Genomic DNA, 23,149 nt, shown 5'->3' on the forward strand with positions numbered 1-23,149 from the left:
CGATGATTTAAAGCCCTTCTCGGGAGGGAAGAAGATGGTGTCACAGTTAAATGGCTAGCTGCACCTATGTCCCATTTTTGGTCTCTCTCAGAGCACCCCCTCAAGTCTTAGGCCTTGTGCCTTCATCTGTTCCAGGGTTTTGCAATTCCACTTTCCCACTGGGCCCTTGGCTACAGTACCCTGTGTATCAATTGTGCTTATCCTATGGGACTGACTGAGTTTAGGTACTTGTTTTGCTCCCCTTCAGGAGTCTGTGACCAGACAGTACTTCGGATTTTAAAAATCTGTTTATCAGTAGGAACAAAGGATTTAGAGAAAAGGATTTTAAAACAACAGTCTACACACGTCTTTCTTACCTACAGGCTTACTACTCTGATAGTAGTGTAGGAAGGTCAAGCATCTTCAGAGATTCCAGCGGGTGCTTTTGTCTTTGCCTGGTTCCCCCAAATAGCTGCCCTCTGTTAAAGAGCATTCCTTTTAAAATCTGCCAGACATCTTTTGATCTCCTGTGTTTGAAGGCTTATTTTGTCCTGATATCAACTATTTTGTAGCTGACTAAATAGGTGGCAAAATGCATTGCCCTTTAAGAACCCTCAATTGTTTGTGGAAAGGTGGCATTCTGAGCCATTCTTTCCCTTCCTGACAGCCTCATGTTGTATTAAACCATTATAGTCCTATAGAACCCCTCCCCGACAAATAAGCATGACAACATAGAGTATTCATAAGTTATGACAAAGCATCTCCATGTCAGTCACGGATGGTATGAAAAGTGCTGACTCAAATCTGTGGACCACAGCTCTCTACCCTTGGACTGTGATATTTAAGAGCTAAGGAGAGAGGGCTTTTTTAATACTTACTGCCCACTGAAAAAAAATCCTACTGAACATAACAGCAATTGGTACCATAAATGTTCAGGTCAGCCCGAATTAGCCTCTGCAATTGATATTTCCTATTTGAGGGATATTCCCTCATTTGTAGCTACATCCTGTTAGTAGTAGTAGTAGTATTGCACTAGAGCCTGGGGCTCCCAGCAAAGACTGGGACCCTGTTATGCTTGGTACTGTACAAACATAGAATAAGAGACAGTCCCAGCTCTGAAGAGCTTACAACCTAAATAGAGAAGATAGTCAAAAGGTTGGAGGGAACAGATGCAATATACAGGCAACTGTCCTGTTAGTTCCACAACTTTTTGTTTCTTTCTCTTATTTTATTTTTTTGCCTGTTTAATTTGGTGGTGGGGAGGGGGGAAGGGGATTGGCTGAAAAGGGAGATAAGGAAAGTAGATGGGACATTAAAAGGAGGGGGAAGGATGAGGGTTATGGAGGGCAGGTGAAGTCAGGCTGAAATAAAGAGCCTGAAGAAGGAGGTTGGAGGAAGTGGAAGCAAACAGCCAATCAGCATAGGGGAAAGAATGTCCAGAGAGAAAGTTGTACAAACCATGTGTACAAAGATAACATCAGAGTCACCAGGTCCCTGACACAGCTTTTCCCCCCTCTGCTATTGCTGACTGAGTTTCTGGCTGGCTTCTCCCAGCAGTTTTTCCGAAAAAAATCAAATGTCCAGAATCCTAAAAGTTTCTGATTTTTGTCCAAAAACCAAAATATTTTGTCTAAAATCTGAAGTATTTCTATTCAAACACGCTGTTCTGGTGATTTGTGAATTATAGTTTAATTGCCTTAGGTCCCCATTCTCCTCACTGGGCTCCCTAGTAGGACTACAGTTTCAATGATGCTCTGCAAACAGACCTCTCCAATGCTCTGCCTCCCTTCACCAAGTGGTGAGTGCAAGGCATTTCATGGGAGATGTAATCTGACTAATATTTAGATTTCTCCCTTACTGGGAGTGGAGCAGTTAGCTCATCCCACCCAAATGAAATATATCATTCAATCTTCTGTCCATGACACTGTGAGAATTACAGAACGTCAGTTAGCCACTTCAGTGCCCTAATTAAGGGAATAAGTTATTCTCGAGATGACTGAATGTCATTCAGACAGGAAAGAAATACACAACTCAAAGCAACTACTTTCTAACTGAGCTCTGAAGTGGATCTGTTAGCTAAGGAGAGAACTGGGGACAGCTAGTTCCAAAGGGGTCACTCCCTCCGCCTTATAAAAACACTTCTCAGAAGTGGCAAAAGCCCATCTTCACAAACTATACGGAACCATCTCATAGCTGCAACAGACACATTGTAAGCATTTTTAAGTGGATTTCCCCCTAAATATGTTTTAAAAAATTACAGCTCTGGCAAGATCCTAAGCCATTTTAACTTTCTCTTTTGATTTAGTTTCATTATATCCAAATAATTCAATGTACAGAAAGTTGATATCTGTAAATCACAATTTACATGGAGTTTATTTCATATCTGAAGTTGTCACTGGAAAAAATTACATTAAAAACATAAATAACAAATATTGATTAGGACACCAAACAGGGAATTAAGAGACTTGGGATTTATTCCTGGCTCTGCCATTGACCCGCTGTCTACAGCTACATAAATTCTAAGTATTAATAATTTATAACTTCACATTCTTAGAGTCCTTACAATAAAAAGAAGTCCCAAGCCGCTGCAGTTGAAAAAGCAGCTGAGAACCTAGCAGCTCTGGAATCAAACCTCCTCAAACTGACAAGACCAGGTAGATGTTTTAGCAAAGTATTTTTTACCTTCTCTCTCTACTGTTTCTCATGGTTTGCATTCAAGAATGGTTTTGCAGAATAAGTACTCGTGCGTTCTATGGCTGTTTTTTAAGAGGGAAAATGAGGGACACAATATAACCAGCCAAATATATGATTTCTGTTGTTTCATTTAGGTTGGCAGTAACATATGGCATTTGTTTTCACCAAGTCTTTCCTTCCTTTCAATGGTAATATCTCATTCCTCATTAACAACCATGATTGCTGCATTCAAGCAAACACTAACAAGCTTAAAAGCTCTATCAGTTGTATTGGGGCTCTATGCTATATCCTACCTCCTCAAGCTGTTCAGACTGCCTTTGATTTTTTTTCAGAGCAAGCTAGTTTGAGAATCCAATGATTTATGGCCATTCTGAACTTACAGTTCCTGCAGGAGTGCCTGCAGCAGTAAGTTTGAGTAAATATAATTGACCCAACCCATAAAAATACTAAATTTTAAAAGTCTAGTCTTTCAGAGTCTATTAGTGAACTACAATCACGAATTTTTAGTCACATGTGACTCTTTGGTCATTGTCTTTTTTTATGTGTTTGTATATCACCTAGCAGAGTGGAGCCATACAAATACATAAATAATTCATAATAATAACAATTGAAATGTTTAGCTGCTCCTTACGTTGGATCAGATAAGGAAGGGTTATTTGTCCAGCTATGCCGAAAGAAGGACAGGAGACATTTGACATGGGTTTAATCAGGCCGCAACTGTATTATTAGATGTCTGGGACTTCCCGGCAGATAAAAGTGTAACCCTAGGTTTATTCTGTAATTACCAGAGGGACTTCTACCAGCTCCCCCTCTTTTTCCAGCCAGGTCCCTCCAGCAAATCCATTGCCAGGACCTTACCATCCACCCCCTTCGTTACAGGAGGTGGACTATAAAAATAGGGGGTTGGCTCCCTGTTATAGCAATCATAGAAGTTCCCAACCGCCCCCGTTAGTTCCTTTTAACAAACCCTCTTTTTAAGTCCTTTTCCAAGCCATTTATCTGGTCACTATATACCTTTCCTATGGAGTACCTGCACTGGACATCCGCCACAAGGAGGTGCCAGCAATTAGCTTGCCTGCCTCCCCTGCACCTCAAACCCAGTCAGGTTCCCAGACATCTCTTACTGCCTCAGCCAAAACAAATGGGTTCCAAAGCTTTACAGGTGAACTCCATCCTCCCTGAATAATGTGGTGCCCTCAGGATGTCCAAAGTGATGAGCTTTTTATGAACCCAAGGAATTTGCCCAACCCCCTCTTCATATCTGTCATGCCTTATCCACGAGGTGGTGCCCCATGGCTCCCAGCCAGACCCTGTGTTAATGCATGTTCAACAACACAGGTCTGCATCAAGTCCCTTCTTGTTCTGGGCAGTAATTGAACCCCTTTACACATTCCCAAATAATGTTTTCCAAGGTGTGCCACATCATGTTGGTGACTACTGATGGGCCCCTACGGCGCACAGCAGTGGCATCAGCCGGCCCAATAACATGCTTCTCCTTCCATGCCAACGCAGGCTCACCCTGTCACTGGACCCTGGTCCGCCTATGTGCTTAAACCCCCCCTCCCCCCAAAAAACCCACCAATCCTGTGCCCACAGATCCACACCACCGCCTCCATGGCCAGTCTTCCAACATCTGGAATGAAATCACAACACGTTAATATTGACTCACCACCCAAAGTTGCACACACGTATTGTATGTGTCTGAATGCCAACGCCCAATTGCCAGACTTGCCTGTGCCCCCATACCCAGCTGTACCACTGCTGGGAAAAACAGCTTTTCTGGAAGATAACAGATGCTCCCCAGCCTCCTTGATCAGTTGTTGACCATCGCAAGTTTAATATTCCTACTTGTCCCTGACAGTGTACATCACACAATTCCAAGCCCCTTCTTCCCTCTCCCCCCCGCAGTGCCCTACAGAACCCAGGCATTCGCTCGCTGTTCCCGAAAGCACCAAAATTGCTATTAAGAATGCTGCTTTGAGCAAGGCCACTTAGATTCCTCAGAATGTTAACTGTGATGTACCTCAGCCTGCTCTGTGTAAAGAGGAGGATTTAGGCACAGAGCTGCCCCTTTTAAATCCTTCATTCCCACGGGAAGAATCAGTGACCACGCTGACCCTTTTTGCAGCAGTTTTCATCTTCCCTCCCCACCAATTAAAGCACAGTTCTCTTCATTCGGCCAACCAGCCAAATACCCACCCACCCTGCTTAAAGGTGCGATGTGGTCATTCTCTTTCACAATCCTTAAATAGAATACATATTTCAGCCTTATTTGAAGATTTGTTTCTTCATCTCTCAATCCTTTTCTGTCCTTATGAATTCTAATGAGGTATGCAAGTTAAATTCAAATTAAGTAGCTAATTTAATAAGATACTGTACCATGTTAAAGAAGACTGCATTTTGTCAACAATTCAATGTGCAGTACTCAATAGCCAAAGTGCTACTAAAGTGTGGTGCTTGGTTATGCAGGTGTATCTGCAAAATTTAAATGAATAAACACAAAATCTAAATCAGAAAAGTTTAAGGTAAAGGAACATTTACAAATCTTTGGTTAGGAAAACGGATATTCAGAATAAAAGACATAACACAAAGCAAAAGGCAAGTCTCCTGTTGACTGCATTTATAACAAATGCTAGATGCCCAGCTAACAGCTAGCCTAATGAATACAGTTAGATCATCTAGCACAGTGTGCTCTATGTTAGAGCTCATTATTAACAAATATGGTAACAAAAACCACTCTGAGGGAAATTCTTGTAAGTGGATATACACTGTGAAGCATCCCACTGATGACAATCTAAGAGGGAAATTGGGAAAAGAACTGAATGTGCCTTTTTCACTAGAAACCTGGAAACCATCTGCCTCAACACAAAGGACAATTCAGGCTGTCCCTCTCTTGAAGATTTTCTCAAATTAAAATTTAAAGCAGCCACTCTTGAACCCCAAAATGCTTATTCAAAGCTGATCTTGTCTCCACTTCCCTTTGGTGTGTTTGACACGAGAGAGCCAGTTTTTCCTATGCCACTTTCTAAAACTACATAGTATATTACTGAAGCAGTATATTTAAAGCACTTTCATCAGTGCTGGGTATTAAATCTCCATGTTCACTCAGACTGTATGTGTTTATTGTATTAGAAGAGTTAGTGCTCATAATCAACATCAAGAAATTGTTGCATCCTCTTTTCTAATGTCTAAAAGGATCTTTTCCAGATGATGAAAATAGATGCTGCTTCCTCCTCGGCTGGCTTAAAGAGCTAGCTACCATGGCACTGAGCGAGAAACTAACAGGAACAACTAAAAAAGATACAATATCTGATCATGTATGAAAGACATACATGCCATAGTAATTATGGCATCTAGGTCTTATGCCAGTTCTTTCCCCACATTCCTATCTCTGTTTTATTTAATTTTTATCCTTTTTATTTCTAGGAAAGGGGTTGCCTTGTAGATCCTTTCTGGGTTTAGGTACATAATATATTCATGTAGACTACTGTCAAATATGCGTACTTCAATAAGACAGAAAGTAGTCTATAGGTATTGGCAAGATATGTCTGAAAAATTGCACTCAGTCTTGCTATATAGCTATCTGCTTGTATTTGTGTATGGAAAATACAGGCAATGTTTTTTTTTTTTTTAAAAGCAAAAATATTCATTAATGCAATATGTAAAAAAAAAAAAGCCTGAAATATAACTTTGAATTATTGAATTGGGTATCTTAAATCAGCTAAGCATAAAATAAATAGATTTGAAAAGTATTTACCTGAATCATGCTATTATAACAGCAAATTGCATAGCATAATCATTAACATAGATAATGTATATAGGAGAGGAAAGATGGTCCAGTGGTGGAGCACTGGCTGGGGAGTTGGGAGACCCATGTTCAGTTCTTTGCTCTGCCACAGACTTCCTGTGTGACCTTGGTCAAGTCACTTATTCTCTTTGTGCCTCAGTTCATCATTTATAAAGTGGGAATAATAGCACTGCTGTGCCTCACAAAAGTATTGTGAAGATAAGTACATTGAAGATTGTGAGGTGCTCAGAGATATTGCAGTGGTGGCTACATAAGTACCTAAAATAGGTATTGTTGCTCTTTTGGCTTGAGATGTTAGCACCTGTTCCATTAGGAGGAAAAATTGATGATACAAGCCAGGTATATTCTTTGATGTATAATCCTGCTTTTCTGAACACAGTGGAAACAACAGTAGGGAGTTTCTTTTCTCAAAAATCCCTCACAGTGCATCTCCAAGAAGCTCTGTCTTTCTGCTTCCCTTCAGGGTTCTGCTCACAGCTGCTTCTCCAGCTTTCTGTGGACTTTCTGCTCTCTCTCTTTCTCTCTCTCTCTCTCTCTCTCTCTCTCTCACACTCACTCACACTCACACTCTCACTCTTAGCCCCTGTTTCTTTAATCCACAAACTCCTCAGCCCATACTCTCAACCCTGATCAGATCTTGCCTGAGGTCTGGTGTTGCTCAACTTGGGTTGCTTTTGTCTAAAATGTTATCTTGATGAAGTGGGGGGGGACCCCATCCAGTGTGGGGTGAGTTCATCCCATCCTTTGAGTTGCCCTCTGTCTCTGGATAGTGAGTCCTAGGGGTCAAACTCAATCGTGTTGCCCTTATCCGCAGGGCTGTAAGGCCTCATGGCCGAAGTCTATATAATCACCCTTATCCGCAGGGCAATAGGGCCTCATGCTGATTCAGTAAGGTAGCCCTTCTTCGCAGGGCAGTGAGGCCTAAGAGCTGGAGTCCATAGACTTTCCCTGGTTCACAGGGCAGCAAGGCCTATTGGCCAGTGTCACTAGAACTACAAGGCAGTGAGGCCTTGCGGCCAGAGTTAATAGAGGTACCCTGGGTTCACAGGACAGTGAGGCCTAGCAACTAAAGTCAATAAAGATATCCTGGGTTTGCCTCCGGGTGGGGCTGTGTGGCCTCCTGGCCAATTGGGGAGTGTGGGCCCCCATCTGCCATCTGTCAGTGGCGAGTGTGTCCACCGCTGCATCAGCAGGGATCCATCCGCAACACGCTGACCATCATTGAGACAATGGCTAGTTCCCCTGGGCTACTTCCTACCATGATATTTGTGGTGGTCTGTGCATCTTCAGGTCTCCAAGTTCCTCGGCTGATGCAACTCCCTGTAGCTCAGATCTCCCTGGCGTGTCCACAGGTAGCTGGGTGTTTGCTTGGGTCTCGGCCCCTCTGGCTTCCGTGGTCCAAGGCGCCAGTTGTTCCTGGGCAGGAGCACAGCCTTCCTCTCCAGCAGTCAGCCCAGACTGAGCTGCACTGCTCCTTCTTATACTGGTGCTACACTTGGAGCTTACCAAGTAGGGACGTGACCTCCACCCACAGTGAGGCGTTAACCCTTCCCCGTCCAGTGTGGGGTGAGTTCACCCTGTCATAGTCATCTATAAAAGAGTGACAGTTGTTTGTCTTTATGAACTACCATGGGGTAACTCTCATATTCGAGAAATGTGACCAGGGTTGATCATTGAAAGACATTGCCTTCAAAATATTTAGTCTGTTTCATCTGTTTGTAGATAACTTCCCTTGATTTTCCTGAAAAGGTTAAAAGAATAAGAATTCTAAAAGTAGCGATAGTAGTGAGAAATCTTTATAGCATACAGCAAATGTGGGCAAACTACGGCCCACGGGCCACATTTGGCCCGTGGGAACCGTCCTGCCTGGCCCCTGAACTCCCGACCGGGGAGCCTAGTCCCTGGCCCCTCCCCCGCTGTTCCCACTCCCCTGCAGCCATGCCGCCACGCAGGCCACACTCTGGCCCGCCACTCCTGCTGGGCAGCATGGGGAGCGCAGCTGGCTCTGGCCGTGTGTCGCAGCTGCCAGTTCCTGCTGCTGGTAAGGGGGCGGAGGGTCCTGGGAGGCAGTCAGGGAGGAGGGAGCGGTTGGATGGGGTGGAGGTTCTGGGGGGACAGTCAGGGGATGGGGAACAGGGAGGGTTGGGGGTGGGAGTCCTGGGGGGGGGGCCTGTCAGGGGGCGGGGATGTAGATGGGGTCAGGAGGGCAGTCAAGGGACAGGGAGCGGGGGGGTTGGATAAGGGGATGGGATCCCGGGGGGCAGTTGGGGGGGTGTCTCGGGAAGGGTGGTCAGGGGACAAGGAGCAGAGGGCAGCTGGATAGGGGGTGGGAGTCCCGGGGGGGCTGTCAGGGGGCAGGGGTGTGGATAGGGGTTGAGGCAGTCAGGGGACAGGGAGCAGGAGGGTGGGATAGCGAGCGGGGGTCCCAGGAGGGGGCGGTCAGGAGACAAGGAGCGGGTGGGGGGGATTGGATGGGTCAGGGGTTCTGAGAGGGGCAGTCATGGGGCAGGAAGTGTGGGGGGGCAGATTGGGCGCGGGGGCCAGGCTCTTTGGGGAGGAACAGCCTTCCCTACCCGGCCCTCCATACCGTTTTGCAATCCCAATGTGGCCCTCAGGCCAAAAAGTTTGCCCACCTCTGGCATACAGTATGGGCTAAAGTGGGGTGTTTTCTGGTCTTCAACTGCAGTTCAAGAAAAAATCATACCATTCTTGTGTTATTAGATGTCCTATGGATTTTATTTAACTTGGTCATCAATCTAGGTACTGGACCAGAGATTACAGGACAAGAAGATCCTTTTTTTCTCTACCCTATAATTTCATGTTGGACAACAAAGAATGCCTACAGGGAAGGTAGGAAAACTGGATTTTGCTTTTGTTGTCAATGTTTCTTTTCTTTAAAATCCAATATTGATAAAGTAATAGGTATAATTAAGAAGTTATTTTTATTCTTCATTGTTTGTAATAAGCACTTTACAACTTGAAAACATTTTTTCCATTTTTATCCTTTTATCATTTGAAAGCAATATAGTTATTAATGTTTCTTATGGAGATGCATTTATATGTGCATGAAATATTTGTAACAAATTATGACTTTACTGAAAATGTGATGTTTTTTCACATTGGCTGATTAACTTGAAAATGGGCCTATTTTGAAAAAAGTGCAATGTTTTGTTAATTTTTCTATAAAAAGCAACGCCATTTCTGCAACAGGAAACTCCCTTTTAATGAAGAGGAGTTTAAAATTTGAAGTTCAAGTTTGCTCATGTTTTCAAAACAAAATATGAGGTATATGAAATCTGGGCTGTGCCTCCTCTTATGGTTAAAGCAATAGAATCCAAAATATCAATGGAGACAAAACTGTAAAATGAACATAATTCACCATAATTTTAACACTGACTAAACTGGGACTAGAGGTATTTTTAATTTCTTGGTGACAAAGATGAGAGGGGTGTGGCCAGATAGCACAGAGTATAAACTAGAAATAAATTAAAACAAATCTCGAATTGGCAAAATAAGACTTATATCCTGCAGTAAGAACTGTGTTTTACCTTTTCTAACATGGTTTTCATTGCAGGATTGGAACCTAAATGATAGTAAAATGTTTTATGGATTATATCCTGTATACCGTTGAACTATCTGATTTTAATATTAGCAATTGCTTGCCTTTGTCTATGTGGAACATAATATTAATATGCCTTGAGAAATCATCTCATAAAAAGCAGTAATATAAAGCAGAATTCAGAAAACAATTAGAATATTAATACAAGAAAGCACATGATAACTCCATATTATTTTATTTTTAACATAGTAATGAAATTCAGGAAGAAACCTCGTTTCCTTGAGTTCTTTGTTCAAGTTTTGCACAAAACACTGAATGAAGAGAAATTTCAACGAATACTGGAATGGACAGGCAGTGTGAAAGATTTCTTAAGAAGGTAACTTTAGATTACAGTAGTAACACAGTACCCAAAAAATAATTTTGGTTTCTGTCTTCAGAATTCCAGATACAACAAAGACTGTAAAGTATAAGGGCTCCATCCAAGGTAATGCTGCTTCCATGACTACTGGCCTGCTAAAGTTCCATGGACCTTGAAACTATACAGCCTCAGAGACTACACCCTATTGTGAGGGGATATTTCTCCCTTGCTATGTCTGTGTAAAGACCATTTCTGTCATGAATAGCTGCCCAAGCCTCTCTTTTTCGGGCTGGGTCTACACTACCCGCCTGAATCGGCGGGTAGAAATCGACCTCTCGGGGACCGTCGGGATGCGACAATCGATCCCCGAATCGACGTTCTTACTCCACCAGCGGAGGTGGGAGTAAGCGTCGTTGACGGGAAGCCGCAGAGGTCGATTTTGCCGCCGTCCCTACAGCGGGGTAAGTCGGCTGCGATACGTCGAATTCAGCTACGCTATTCGCGTAGATGAATTTGCGTATCTTAAATCGACCCCCCCACCCTGTAGTGTAGATGTAGCCACAGACTCTGCTCAGCAATATGACCATTGGGTGTGTCGCAGTGACATCAGGAGGATGGAATTTTCTCTGGATCACTAGTATTAGCGAGCTAAGCCTTTTTAGTTAATGCAACTGGAAGAACAAAAATAATGCTTGATGTAATTAAGCTATCTATACCTTTATATATACAGTAGAGTCTGCAAAGATTTATAAAGAATAATAGCATTTAAGAAACTAGGACAAGGCTCCTTTGAAATTCTGAACACCCACAATTCTCATTGAAGTCCATAGGAATTCCAGGTACCCTAGCTCTTCCCGCAAACAGGTCCTTAATTAATATATTACTAACATTTAATGTTGTTGCTTGTTTATTAGGAGGAATAACCACTTTCTTGGTATCAAGGGAACTTTGGCAAAGGAAGTTAGTGAGCTCAGTGTATCTGAAGATGCAAAGCGGCACACAACAGCAGTAGTGGAGTTCCAAAAGGTGAGTTGTGTTTTTATTTAAAGCTAAATATTATTACCATATAGCAACAATATAAGCACAATAATACAAACAAAATTAAACATCAGGAATGGAAACAGGCATAATTCCTAGTCTTTGGGATGGAAATTCCAAACCTCAATATGCCCCGGTCTAAAAGTCCAGGAAAAGAGATGGGCATTGCAGTATTCCCTAAAGGCCAACAGATATAAGCTATTTCAGACAAGGAAGGGTAATGAATTACAAAATTCACAGAGAATACCTTCTCAGCAGCTGCCTTTGAAACTGAGGGGACTTTAGCATGAGTGCCTCCACTGATTACAACTGTGTTACTGTTGCACGCGAAGAGAGGTGATGTCTCAGATAGACAGGTCTCAAGACATTTAGGGCTTTTTGGGTCAGTAACATCACTTTAGCCTCCACTCTCTTAGCTTTAGTTGTTGCAAGTCATCTGTAACCCATGGTGACATTTAATGATGGAGCTGGAGAAAAAGACTACTAAGGGCCACTTTATTGATAGTTGGGAACAAAAGAGAATTATACAGTTCTATCAAACTATCGATAGAATAGTCTATTGGTGGAACAGTGTTCTCCCTCAGAGCCTTCTGGACATGCTTGGGTTCTATTAGAGTCTGCGGGGAGATAACTGAAACAGGTTACTGGCACTACTGAGAGAGATGTGCTCCTGCACAAAAATCAAGAGGTAATGATCAATCCATGAGATGTGTAAGATTGCCAGGGAATTACTTTATATATATATATATATATATATATATATATATATATAAACAAAATTAAAGTCTTTATCCTGCTTTTTTTCAAGCAATTTGTGAAATATTTCTGTAGGGAGATTTTAAAGAAGTGTCCAAGTACTAATATGTATAAAAAAAATTAACACAAAAGTCTGTAATACCATTATCTTCTTGGAATTTGTAAAGGATAACAAAATTTCTCATTTGATAGCTTTCATACAACTCCTAAAATTCCTGCTTCTGTTGCATAATTAGTATCCTCCGGCATCTTTATTAGTGATTTATGTGATTGATTCTTTAGAAATTTCTTATCCCAGTACAGTTTCATTGAATCCAGCTAATAATAGTTCTCAGTGTAGTTCTGTTTTCATTCACTACAATTTATAATATATGGAAATAAAGCCAGAGATTTTGCAGTATCAGAATTTCTCTTAAAGTGACAGGAAAAGAACTGTGATGATTCAGAGTTGAAAAATATTGATAAGTGAAATAGAATTATTTTGGATCCTGACCAGTACCCCAATTTGAAACATCTGAAGTATCTTCTCTTTCTGCAAAAAGAGTTTTCTGGGATAACCTTCTGGAATGCATAATATTTCCTTCAATGGCATATTTTGACAAATAGTTCTGAATTTCCATATTTTCTTATTTTTTCATTTACATTTATACAGAAGTGAACTACAACACATTTTGAATGCAAATTGTGATGTAGATGCAATTAATGTGCCTAAAGAGCTAGATATGAAATATTTAATTAATTTGTGACATAGCAAATATTTTTCTAAGCCCCTAGAGGCATCAACTTTGAAGAAACCAAGAAAAGAAGTAATGTCCCCCTTTAGAGGAAGAGAGAGTCTTAGACAATATTTCCTGAGACACCCAAGTCTGGGGAAATCTCCAGAAGCACAAAGGTAAATTTACAGGGTTAGAATTCACCATTTATACTCACTACATAAAAGTAAAATTAACTTTATTGGAAATTTACTTTGTAATGATGTCTGTTTCATTTCTAAATTTATGCTAAAGGGAATGAACTCCAGGAGGGATTGATTACAACAGCAGGTTCACAGATCACCCTCTTCTGTGCAACACTTTGGCATGGTATAACATGTGCTTCAAACCATGGTCACAAAATCTATCTCATGGCTAATCTAATTCAGGAGCCTTTCAGTCATAGTTTTCAGAGACCATCTAGTAAAAGCTCTCTAAGGCCCTGTCTTGATGGGCCAGAGGGTTCTATTTATCAATTGCGTTAGATCACTCGAGTTGGCGTACCAGAATTGAAAAGCCCCTTCATGGAGAAAAAATACTGGGCACTAAAGGTCCCATTAATGTAGAGGACAAAGGAATAACAAGAACCAAAGGCTGGAAGCTGAAGCCAGACAAATTCAAATTAGTAATAAAGTACAAATTTTTAACAGTGAGGGTGATTAACCACTGGAGCAATCTACCAAGGGAAGTGGTGGATTCTCCATCTCTTGATGTCTTCAAATAAAAAATGGATTCCTTTCTCGGAGGAATTTTTTAGTCACATATCTTATTAGGCACCATACAGAGCTAACAGTGTGAAATATAATGGCCAGACTAGATGATCTAATGGCCCTTTCTGGCCCTAAAACATATGAATTCATGAATCAGTAAGACGAATGCAAACATCAGTACCTCTGACCAGGAGGTATCACTAGAGGACCACATAGACTTCATGGTATCCTGTGTGTCCTTCCTCCGTGTCTCAATAAGATACTGACATCCATGGTTCCTCTATTTTGCTGTGGATGCTAGATGCTTCCAGTTCATCTCAATGTCTTTTGGAATGTCAATCAGTTCCCAGAATATTTATCAAACTAGTGGTAATATCTTCAAACTAAGAAATGGGACATTCAAATACATTACTATTTGAACAGCCTACTGTAAAAAGCTCACTTGGAAAGGGAAACAATCTTCCATATTCTTCTAGTAATGAGATTTTTATATAAAAATACCTAAATAAATAAACAAACATGATCAGTTGGAGGAAGAGCTCTTTTAATCAGTCCTAGTAGATCATTCACGTGGAAATGTAGAAGATTTCCTACTCTAGGACTAATTTCAGAAGATTAGATTCTTGGTTCTTCTAGTGTTTCAAGCCCAAGTGTTGGGCTCTGAAGAACTTCAACTTCGGGTAATGGTGGTTGCCTGTGCAGATGCAATGTATTGGGTCAGTTGTGGATTTCAGATGCAAAATCAGTCAAGGAAATATGGGTTGAGAAAAATTTCATTCCGACATACATATTCTGTCATTTTAAAAAAGTTTCTGCAAATATGAGTGTATGAATACTAAATAAAAAATTAGTTTCCTTTTTATTACTTCCCCAGCCCATTGATGAGAATACCTGCAGTGAGTTTCAGCATTGTATTTTGAAACTGCTGTAGAAACTCATGATCCAGTTGAGACTTTTTTTGGTGTGGTGGATTCAACAAGTGGCAATAGAAGGCTAAATATTGTTTTATCAGATATAAAGGCTATAGAGTACCTTTTAGTGTCACATTTCATATAGTACTTGCTGCAATGCCATATTTAAATGACAGAGTATAACACAGAGCCTAATTCTTCAGTCATTATTCAGAGAACACTCCCTTGGAAATCAGTAATAAAAGAGAGAGTATCAGGATTTGACCTGCATGTTGTAAATATCTCTAAAATTAAATATATTTGAAAAAGAAAAATACACTCTGTCCTGGTTCAGTAAAATCACAGCTGTAGATGTCCTTTTTATAGAAATGTATAATGTGCTTCTGAGCTAGTAAAAGTCTGTTGATGTATAATGGGGTTATTCTGTTCTGTACCCTTTATCATTTTCCCTCCATCATTGCTTTGGAAGGCACAACATCTGTTCTGCTAATGTACAAAATCATTAACATGTTTTTGTTTAGGAAACAGCGAGATGAGATAGAAAAAGTAGCTTTTCACACCCTGGTGGTACTGCTGAATCCAACTGTTAGTAATTACTTAAAACGAAAAAGGTTCCATCAGGTATGTCTTGAGGAGATGCCCTGGAGGTCTCAGATGAACATTTATCTGGCAATTACTCACTTCAATTTGTTTAAAAAGCGGCTGGAAGAGCAATATAATATTGGAGTTTGCAGTTTACAACATTTGAACAGGTATGATGTACTGTAATACTTAAAACATGAATGTATTATTAATGCTAATGCTTACATTTTTAATTAAAATCCCATTGGTCAATTTGGTAATATGGCTAGCTCCCCTCATAAGGTTGTACGAAAAAATTTATAACTCCTATGCACAAGAGTAAAGCAAATCTTACATCATACAACAGTGAACCTGTACTATTTTGCGTGATTATTATAGTATTTTTGTTTTATTAAGTCAGGAAAGCACTATTCCTGAGTCAAGTGAAGGTTTTGGAATTGTACTATAGAGCATTCTTTTTGTCTTATTTTTTTCAGAATTTAAAACTTCTGACCATAATTCATTATTTAAGACTTATAAAAGTAATTGAAGAATAATCAAAATTCAGTGATGGTGGAATGAATATTATGAATGTGTTTGGAAGTCTTCTTTAATACAATATCTAGATTTTTGAATTATTTTTTTATTTCTTTCTCCCCTCCAGTTATGATGTTCTGGACCCTGAAATATTCTCATTAAATAATTCTGGCATCATAGTTGTGAGAGGAGGAACAGATGACAACATAGGAACCCTGAGTCACTTGCTGATTAAAAGAAAACAATCAGAAAGTAGCAGAAAAATAACTGGTAACAGTTATGAATGTGTGAACAGACTAAATCTATTTAACCTAGCTTTCTCCATTATCTTATTAACATTGTCAGAATTATGAACCACCTCTTACAGACAAAATGCTGTATGGAGATTGTGAGGTTAGATTAGTACTGGGACTCAGGAGACCCCTCATTTTACTCCCAGCTCCATCACTGGTTCATTTTGTGACCTTGGGCGAGTCATTTATACCTCCATTTGGGGAAGATTGGAACCGGTCCTCTGGGCTTTCCTAGATCCCAAAAGTCTCCCCTGTGTTTTCCTTCCCCACATATACTACAAAAAGAAGACTCGTCTTGATATTGGGTGTTTATAGCAGCTCTGGCCAGTATTATCTTTTTTACAGCTTTCCTTGGGGCCATTGTTGCTATGGAGAGTTTTTAGCAGTGTGGTGACCTTGACAGAAAGATGAGAGGGGAATACATAAGTACATAGCTATTGCCATACTGGCCAACACCAGATGTTTTTGGGAAGATGCAAGAAGCCCCATAGAGGCAGATGTAAGATAATATTCCCCTCAAGAAAGTCTCATCTTAAATCATCATAGTTAAAGACTGACTTAAGCCCTGAAGCAGGAGGTCTTATCTGCCTTCTGATATTTTTTGTTACTCTGAGTGTTATAACTCTGGATATCCTTGCTATACATTTATATGTTCTGTCCCTCTTTGAATCGCTAAATTTTTGGCTTTAATGGCATCCTGTTGACAGTGAGTTCCATAGTCTAATTATGTATTGTGTGAAGAAATGTTTCCTTTTATCATAGACCTGAAATCCAAAATGTGGCTTACATTTATTTTCTTTATTATGGGAGGGCTGAGTCCCACACTCCTGCACAAACTCCCTCTTAAATTCCTTTTATATATTACTGTCACCCACTAGCTTTCTTTTCAGTGCTGCTTGAGTGGCTCTGTCTTTGAACTAGCGATGATTGTAAATTAAGTGATTCAAAGGTTTGGTTAGTTGAAGGTACATGTTAAAAGTTTCGGTATATAAAGGTTAGGAGGGCAGATGTTTCAGATAAAGAGCCTCTCTTTTACAGGCCTCTGATAAGCTTCCACTTTATTCCCTAGAAGTTAAACTACTTCTTCTTCCAAACACTTCTAGCTTCCTTAACTTTGCAGATCCATTTCCAGGGTCTTTGGCTGAGGGTCAAGCACATGATCATTTCACTTGTCCCCTCAAGTAACATATACTGTCCATGTTAAGGAGTAGTAGTAACTAGATGCCAGCCCTTCCTGGGTTTCTCTGCAGCAGCTACCTTGAAACTAAGCAGTACTCTCAAGTCTTTCTTGTTATTTACAACTCAGAGCTCACTGTGAATTTATGAAACCCTAGAGCCATTTATATTTCTGTGTTCTAGAATTCTGGAAGTACATATTTTTTTCTAGAGTTCAAGTACTAGAGAAGCTTCATTTCAACCTGAAAGAACCATTTGCAGTAAGACTTCTCTGTAACTCAAAGGCTACTAGATTTTGTAATTCCCTCTATCACTAAAGAGCTAATTGCAGTGGTGTTGTAGCCATGTAGGTCCCAGGATATTAGAATAACAAGGTGGGTGAGGTAATATCTTTTATTGGACCAACTTCTGTTGGTGAAAGAGGTAAGCTTTTGAGCTTTCACAGAGCTCTTCTTAAGGACTTGGAAAGGTACCTGAAAAAGAGCAGGTCTAAAAAGATGTCTGTGTAAGCTGGTCTTTTTCAGAAACAGAAGTTGGTCCCATAAAAGATATTCCATCACTCACCTTGTCTCATTACAGAGCTAAGTAATTTTTACCAACAACAAGCGTTGTCACAAAAAGAGAGTGTGATTCATTCCCTCCACCACTTTCTCTCCAAAGAGGGCTTTGCCACCAGTGGGATTTTGGGGAGCTTGCTGAATGGCCACTTCCCCTAAAAACTGCATGGCTTCAGGGAGAAAGAATTCTTAATGGAAAAGAGGTTCTGGTTTGGTTTGGAGGATGGACAAAATATTAGGCATACTATTTTGGTTCAACCAATTTTCCCATCACTACTTTGACCTCCACTTCACTAAAAATATATTATGATATTATAAATATAACTTATTTATAAAAATAATTGTATATAAAATTATAATGTTAGCTTTGGCATTTCCTGATTTTTGAATATTTAAGTGCAGCTTTAAAATCTTAAGTCTAGTGATGTGATTTTTCTTATGTTTTTTGAGAATGTTAACTTAGTTTTAACCAATTATCTTTTCATTTCAAGATCCTGATAAATCTTCGGAACACAGCAGTAAATTCAGTGAAGCAGATACTCCTCGATCTCAAATGACAAATGATACAGAGTTATCCACGACTCTTTCCGCCAGAGAGCATGAACGGCCTATGTCTAATGCCATTCTGTTAGAGCATTTCACAAAAACCTTTCTGCATTTAAGAAGAGCAGTGGTAATGTGCACTTTTGAATTAAGATATTTACTACTGCTTTATATTATTTAGTTTTTTTAAAATACTACAGTACCTCAAAAAACTTTTCAATGGGAGAAAACTAGTGATTTTTCATCCTTAGGAAAATGTTCAAACACTGCATATCATATATATACACTTTTTTGTACTTGACATAACTACTTCATCTTACACTTTTTTCATAATTTTTCCTTACCATATTTTCTAAATCCTTCCTTAAAGTATTGCCAGACTTATTTGTTTATATTGTTTATATCCTTTGTTAGAAGAGTTGAAAGCCATGGTGAATAAGTGATCAATCTTGATGTCTTAAAAACTATTTTAATTGTAGCTCTTTTGGGACCCCCTCTGTTCCTCCCAGCTCACCTAAATTCTCACTTAAAAAAAAAAAGTGACAGAGTGAAGTAATATACAGCTTTGAATATTATTAACATACAAAGCTTTTGCAAACATTTTAAAAAATGTTTTAAGAGCCTGTGTCGTAAGTAGAATATGTGTAGACCTAGCACTGTAAGTATGGGTACATTTCAAAATAGAATACTTTTTCAAATTACTTCTTTCTTTAATTGCCAAGTCTTAATTTCATGAGGATTTATTTTTTTCTATGGCAACATTTGATAATGTAACAAACATCTAAAACATCTATAACAATACTTAATAAAACCTTTAATGTTCACCTGAAAAATATCAGCCTATGGTATTATCTATCTGTAAACACTGAAAGGTAAAAATGCACCGATTAAATCTTCCTCCTGAAAATGGGGTTATATTCTGAAAACGGCATTGTGGGCTTTCCATATTTATTGTATCTCCATGATTACCATATCAAATTTACTCAATTTATAATTTTATTTCCTTTGTCAGCCCTGCAAATTGAACCAGTGATCAGAAAGTTCAAGGCATGTTCTTTCTGAATCAGACATCACAAAAAATAAAGACTGAAACATATTTGCAAGTGGAATTTAGTTAATAATTCTGTTGCGTGTGGCAAAAGAGTCCCAGCTCACTCTCATGGTGCTGTGTAAACTCTCCAAAACTAAGTGTAAAAAAAAAAAAAAAAAAAAAAAAACATTAAAAAATTATTTTTGTAGCTCTGTAGAAAGTTCTTACTTGGAATGTATCAACTCTTGCAAGAGAAACACAAAACTAAAGTCCTGGCAGATAAAGAATTTCTGTTATTGGTTCAAATCTAGCCCAATTTGGACTCAGTCCTACTACAGCTGAAGTCAATGTAAGTTTATGTTTTGACTTATGCACATTACACAGCTTTAATTGGTTTGTCTTAATATTCCTAAGAGTCCCCATGTAGACAAGCCTTCTGGGTAGACAAATGTAAACATGACAAACCCCATTCATAGAATCATAGAATATTAGGGTTGGAAGGGACCTCAGGAGGTCATCTAGTCCAACCCCCTACTCAAAGCAGGACCTAATCGCCAACTAAATCATCCCAGCCAGGGCTTTGTCAAGCCTGACCTTAAAAACTTCTAAGGAAGGAGATTCCACCACCTCCCTAGGTAACCCATTCCAGTGCTTCACCACCCTCCTAGTGAAAAAGTTTTCCCTAATATCCAACTTAACCCCCCCCCCACTACAACATGAGAACATTACTCCTTGTTCTGTCATCTGGTATCATTGAGAACAGTCTAGATCCATCTTCTTTGGAACCTCCTTTCAGGTAGTTGAAAGAAGCTATCAAATCCCCCTTCATTCTTCTCTTTTGCAGACTAAATAATCCCAGTTCCCTCAGCCTCTCCTCATAAATTATGCTCCAGCCCCCTAATCATTTTTGTTGCCCTCCACTGGACTCTAATTTTTCCACATCCTTCTTGTAGTGTGGGGCCCAAAACTGGACATAGTACTCAGATGAGGCCTCACTAATGCTGAATAGAGGGGAATGATCATGTCCCTCGATCTGCTGGCAATGCCCCTACTTATACAGCCCAAAATGCCGTTAGCCTTCTTGGCAACAAGGGCACACTGTTGACTCATATCCAGCTTCCCATCCACTGTAACCCCAGATCCTTTTCTGCGGAACTGCTACATAGCCACTTGGTCCCTAGTCTGTAGCAGTGCATGGAATTCTTCCGTCCTAAGTGCAGGACACTGCACTTGTCCTTGTTGAACCTCATCAGATTTCTTTTGGCCCAATCCTCTAATTTGTCTAGGTTCCTCTGTATCCTATCTACCACTCCTCCCAGTTTAGTGTCATCTTCAAACCTGCTGAGGATGCAATCTACGGCATCCTCCAGATCATTAATGAAGATATTGAACAAAACTGGCCCCAGGACCGACCCTTGGGGCACTCCGCTTGATACCAGCTGCCAACTAGACATGAAGCCATTGGTCGCTACCCATTGAGCCCGATGATCTAGCCAGCTTTCTATCCACCTTATAGTCCATTCATCCAGCCCATACTTGCCACCAAGAATACTGTGGGAGACTGTATCAAAAGCTTTCCTAAAGTCAAGGAATAACACGTCCACTGCTTTCCCCTCATCCACAGAGCCAGTTATCTCATCATAGAAGGCAATTAGGTTAGTCAGGCATGACTTGCCCTTGGTGAATCCATGCTGACTGTTCCTAATCACTTTCCTCTCCTCTAAGTGCTTCAAAATTGATTCCTTGAGGACCTGCTCCATGATTTTTCCAGGGACTGAGGTGAGGCTGACTGGCCTGTAGTTCCCTGGATCCTCCTTCTTCCCTTTTTGAAGATGGGCACTACATTAGCCTTTTTCCAGTCATCCGGGACCTCCCCTGATTGCCATGAGTTTTCAAAGATAATGGCCAATGGCTCTGCAACTCCTTCAGCACCCTGAGATGCAGTGCATCTGGCCCCATGGACTTGTGCTCATCCAGCTTTTCTAAATAGTCCTGAACCACTTCTTTCTCCACAGAGGACTGGTCACCTCCTCCCCATACTGTGTTGCCCAGTGCAGTAGTCTGGGAGCTGACCTTGTTTGTGAAGACAGAGGTGAAAAAAGCATTGGGTACCTTAACTTTTTCCACATCCTCTGAAACTAGGTTGCCTTCCCCATTCAGTAATGGGCCCACACTTTCCCTGATCACCTTCTTGTTGCTAACATACCTGTAGAAACCCTTCTTGTTAAGGGTAACATCCCTTGCTAGCTGCTACTCCAAGTGTGATTTGGCCTTCCTGATTTCACTCCTGCATCCCTGAGCAGTATTTTTATACTCCTCCCTGGTCATTTGTCCAATTTTCCACCTCTTGTAAGTTTCTTTTTTGTGTTTAAGATCAGCAAGGATTTCACTGTTAAGCCAAGCTGGTTGCCTGCCATATTTACTGTTCTTTCTACACATCGGAATGGTTTGTTCCTGCAACCTCAGTAAGGATTCTTTAAAATACAGCCAGCTCTCCTGGCTGTATTTGCTGATTTCAGTGAGGTTGCAAGAGCAGAATTCATCCCACTGTCTCTGACATTGCTAATAGGTTATAATTGTGTACTTTTGAATTTTATAATAGGAAGCATTTTTTTCCATCACTCCTGCCAAGGGTCATGATAGATTCTCCATCACTGGCAAAGTGACTTACTTCCCTTATGTATTATTATATTGTGAGGCTAAATGTATTGATTTTTTTGCAAAGTAGGTTGAGAACCTGGAATGGAAGGTGCTATACAATTATAAATTGTATTGCTGATAAGACCTCAGCTGGAGTATTGTGTCCAGTTCTAGGTGCCACATTTCAGGAAGAATGTGGACAAATTGGAGAAAGTCCAGAAGACAGCAACAAAAATGATTAAAGGTCTATAAAACATGACATATGAGGAAAGATTGAAAAAATGGATTTGTTTAGTTTGGAGAAGAAGTTTGAAGTGGGATATAACAGTTTTCAAGTACTTAAAAGGTTGTTACAAGAAGGAGGGTGAAAAATTGTTCTCATTAACCTCTGAGGATAGGACAAGAAGCAATGGACTTACATTGCAGAAAGAGAGGTTTATTTGGACATTAGGAAAAACTTCTTAACTGTCGGGGTAGTTAAGCGCTGGAACAAATTGCCTACGGACATTGTGGAATCTCCATCATTGGAGGTTTTTAAAAACAACACCCGTCAAGAATGGTCTAGTTATTATGTAGTCCTGCCTTGAATGCAGGGAACTGTACTAAATAACCTCTCTGTGTTAAATAACTACACTTCTGTGATTATCATTTTATTAATATATTAAGTAAGTTCTTACTGAGGGTGAGTAATTTAAGGAAATCTTCATAATTTTAAAGAATTATTTCTATCTAAGTTTTGAGATAGAGGAATGAATCTTTGTTCAAAACTATACTTTGAAAATATAACAACATTTTGAAAAAATTATGTATAGGTTCTCGCTCATCGTGGTGGCCACTGGACATTGCTTCAAAATACCTGCCGAGAGCTTTGGAACTATAGTCAAGAAGCGCTGTCAGTTGCCAAGCATTCACATTCTCTTCAAAGATTATTTCCTATTACCAGAAATTTTCTTATCAGCACCATCTGGTTGCCATTCTATTTGGCATCAGATACGATACTTGATATGATAATTGAACTACAAACTAGTAATTCCCTTAAGGTAAACATGTATTTTTATTCATATATTCTATTTTAGTTAGTTCTTTGAATGGTATGGAAAAATGGAGAAAGGAATCAGGAGAAATTATTTTTTTGCACTGATCATTGATTTTGGTAACTTCAAACTACTGCCCATAATACAGCCTGTACAGAATAACAGTATTTCTTAACTTGTAGAATTATAACTTGCCTTCTAAAAACTTGCTTT

At 40.0% G+C, this 23,149-nt stretch overlaps 1 protein-coding gene across 3 annotated transcripts in view; it reads left to right on the forward strand.

Moving 5' to 3' along the window:
• The window catches only part of CFAP54 (cilia and flagella associated protein 54), a 216,749-nt gene that overhangs the window by 99,765 nt on the left and 93,835 nt on the right, over positions 1-23,149 (forward strand). For all 3 annotated transcript variants that reach the window (XM_054028552.1, XM_054028545.1, XM_054028538.1), the window contains 9 exons: positions 2,534-2,633; positions 9,242-9,331; positions 10,290-10,416; positions 11,313-11,424; positions 12,960-13,084; positions 15,087-15,317; positions 15,791-15,933; positions 18,181-18,362; positions 22,715-22,942. In XM_054028552.1, coding sequence (XP_053884527.1) covers positions 2,534-2,633; positions 9,242-9,331; positions 10,290-10,416; positions 11,313-11,424; positions 12,960-13,084; positions 15,087-15,317; positions 15,791-15,933; positions 18,181-18,362; positions 22,715-22,942 — 1,338 coding nt within the window. The remainder of the gene's footprint in view (positions 1-2,533; positions 2,634-9,241; positions 9,332-10,289; positions 10,417-11,312; positions 11,425-12,959; positions 13,085-15,086; positions 15,318-15,790; positions 15,934-18,180; positions 18,363-22,714; positions 22,943-23,149) is intronic.

The sequence above is a fragment of the Malaclemys terrapin genome, chromosome 1, assembly GCF_027887155.1.
Source record: "Malaclemys terrapin pileata isolate rMalTer1 chromosome 1, rMalTer1.hap1, whole genome shotgun sequence".
Lineage (NCBI taxonomy): Eukaryota > Metazoa > Chordata > Testudines > Emydidae > Malaclemys > Malaclemys terrapin.